Below are 2,825 nucleotides of genomic sequence, written 5' to 3'. Positions count from 1 at the left end.
GCAGGCATGGGATAGGATGGAAACTCTAATGCTTGCCTGTGAATCACAGGTATACTGTGTGTCCTACGTAGTTTAGAATATTTACAGTTTAAATTATTTTTTGTGATAGGTGAAAGCAATGAGTGCTGGCATTGATAATTTGATTTTACTCAGTGATGAAGTAGTTGAAAAAACTCGAAAGGTGACTGATGAAGAGGTAGGGATGGTTGTGACTGAGCCTGGACTGATGAGCTTTGAGGCTAATATGAGGCTACTGGATAGAAAGGTAAGATTATCTCAGTGTGTATATTGCTGTATGATATATGTGTCATGATTATTCTGTAGGGCTATAAAACTGGATATCAATATAAACTCTCAAAATATATTAAGAGACAATGAATACTGATGTTAATTATGAAATGAATTAATTATAATCATTCGCCTTTAGTTTATTAATATACGCACACCGTTATATTTAATTCATAAAATGTCTTGAGTTTGCATAAGAACGAACTATTATTTTTAATTTTAATACCAAAATCACACCAAAAATCAGTTTGCTCTGTAACAAGAAACCCCCTAACAAATAATGATGATTAATAATAATAATTAACATCTTTTTGACTTTTATTATTTTTGTTATTGTTGTTGATGAATAATAATAAGTAGATCTAATTAATGAATAATGATAAGTAGTTGATGAATAATTATGATTAATCAGTTTAACTCTAAGTTGAGCTTGACCATGAGCGATTTCAAGGAACACTGTTTTAGCAATATTTTTAGTAGCTGGACAGAATTTCATCTCAAAACTGTACGAGGTGGAATTATTGACTTGACCCTGCATAATTTGACAAGCTTCTAATGTGTCTACTGGAATCTCTCCTTTGAAAAACTCAAAGCAAGGCCTCCTCCATCCTTTACAGATACTATTGCATTTATGGTTCATGAAAAACATGGCCATTCCTTCAATTCCCATGTCTGTCTCACCATATGTATTGTTGAGTGAGAGCATTACAGGGTCAGTCAAATGATAGCCATTTTCATCACGAGTTCCTTGAAGATCAGGGGCGTATCCAGGGGGGGGTGCTTGAGCGCTCGAGCACCCCCTTATGGCTGGGCTCAGAAAAAATTACTGAAGTTCTGGACTCTTTCATCACTACCAAGCCTCTTATTAAAGTTATCTAGCACCCTGATTATGATTTCAGCAGTTTCCAGTCCTTCAAAGAGTGATCAAAAGTACCAGTATGCTTGAATGCTTGATCTTGACCCCACCCGTAATTGACGAAAAATGAAGAAAAACGCCGTTTTTGCCGTGCCTACGTGCCACCATAGATTGTATTACTAAGTAACAGGGATTGGAAACTGATGACGTCACATGGACAGACTCTGTAATGGTGGAAAAGCAATGGAAGGACTACACAAGCTCTTCTCCTAGTCTCCAACTGTATTAATTTGAATTTTATTTACTATCGATGATGAACAGATAGGTCTTGGGAGTTTATAACTGTTCTTTGTGTCGGTTAAGCATAGTTTTGTTGACAGAATCTTCGCCGCCTCTCGCGGCCCATGTTATCATTGAAATTGCCTTTGTGATGGCACAAATTAACGAATACAGCTATTATTTTTCCAAAGTGCCGTCTATGGCTTATATAATAGGCTAAAGGCATGTGAAAAACCTTAATCTTTGTTACAGTTTTTGTCCTTTATCCTAATTTTACTTACTTTTTGTGATATAGGTTGAACAGATACGCCTCTAAAAACAGACATTTTGGGATCTTATGATCTGTATGAAGCACTAGTGATAATAAAAGTGTTTTAGTGGCACGTAGCTTTACTTGATGCATGTTTTTTATATTGACACTCTCAGTTTTAGTTACCCTTAGCAAGTTATAGGTTGAATAGATTTCACACCTATTACGCATGGTAAAAAAGCATGCTTTTTCTCATTTTTCTTCAAAATAAAGTGCTGTATTACAGCTTTAACAGTTTCTGATAAGTAAGCAAACCTTCAGCAACAATATAAGCTATATAACTGCTCTGGATCTGGCTTCAAGCTACACTTAATCCAGCAGTCCTCTCAGTCACATTGCTCTAGTCTCAACGAGCCGGGGAAGGGGCAGAGTCTTACAAGGTTCGTCCGCACCTGCTTTCATTGATTTGAATGCGATCACGTGATCTGTTTCCTATCCCTGTTACTTAGTAATACAATCTATGGTGCCACCATAGATACTAGCCGTTTCTAGTATCTATGGTGCCACCCGTAGGCACGGAGGGTGTGGTCTGGCTACGAGAGACTAGGCATAGATATTAGAGTAAATGAAACTTCATTTACTCTAATATCTATGGACTAGGCCAAAATTGCGGGGCGCGCGCGCCTCCTAATTTCCTCCTTCTTTACATTCTGTACCCCAGCACCCACCTTTCCAAATTCCTAGATACTCCCCTGAAGATCACACACCATTTCTTTCCCTTTTGTATACACCCAACTCCAGTGAACAAATGCTGGCATTGTGATGTATTCAGACTCAGCTCTAGTTGAAATATAGCCATAGTTATTACACCATTTTACGAAATTTCCCTCTAAGAAATCTTCAACTACAACGTACTCAAGTGGGGATGAGTCAACCACTGTATGTTTGCATGTGTCAGTAAAGCGTACTGGAAAATTTGAATATTTTCCTTTATTAAATTGCTGTGCTAGTGTTCTAGCTCTGTCATAAATCTTCAATGTGCAATCCAAGCTGTTGGAGTGAACACTGCTCCTGACCTCATCCTTTTAATAACGCATTGCCATCCGTACTTATCTGGAGTTGTCCAAATTCCTTTATAAGCTAAGCGAAACT

At 37.6% G+C, this 2,825-nt stretch overlaps 1 protein-coding gene across 1 annotated transcript; it reads left to right on the top strand.

Moving 5' to 3' along the window:
* Positions 1–6: 6 nt before the first annotated feature.
* Positions 7–501, top strand: LOC109591159 (alpha-adducin-like). Its single transcript, XM_020006951.1, has 3 exons — positions 7–49; positions 110–265; positions 325–501. Exons 1-3 carry the CDS (start codon positions 17–19, stop codon positions 376–378), a joined length of 243 nt encoding a protein of 80 aa, XP_019862510.1. The 5' UTR covers positions 7–16; the 3' UTR covers positions 379–501.
* Positions 502–2,825: the final 2,324 nt, after the last annotated feature.

This window comes from Amphimedon queenslandica, unplaced genomic scaffold (assembly GCF_000090795.2).
Source record: "Amphimedon queenslandica unplaced genomic scaffold, v1.1 AMPQUscaffold_8809_Cont19251, whole genome shotgun sequence".
Taxonomy (NCBI): Eukaryota; Metazoa; Porifera; class Demospongiae; order Haplosclerida; family Niphatidae; genus Amphimedon; species Amphimedon queenslandica.
This window is presented reverse-complemented; position numbering and strand designations above follow the sequence as displayed.

What these genes read in the sequence shown, in the direction of transcription:
- LOC109591159 (XM_020006951.1), top strand. Translation starts at nt 17, where the DNA reads ATGGAAACTCTAATGCTTGCCTGTGAATCACAG. An exon ending in TGCTTGCCTGTGAATCACAG is followed by an intron (nt 50 to 109) that starts GTATACTGTGTG and finishes TTTTTGTGATAG; the next exon opens with GTGAAAGCAATGAGTGCTGG. An exon ending in TGAGGCTACTGGATAGAAAG is followed by an intron (nt 266 to 324) that starts GTAAGATTATCT and finishes ATTATTCTGTAG; the next exon opens with GGCTATAAAACTGGATATCA.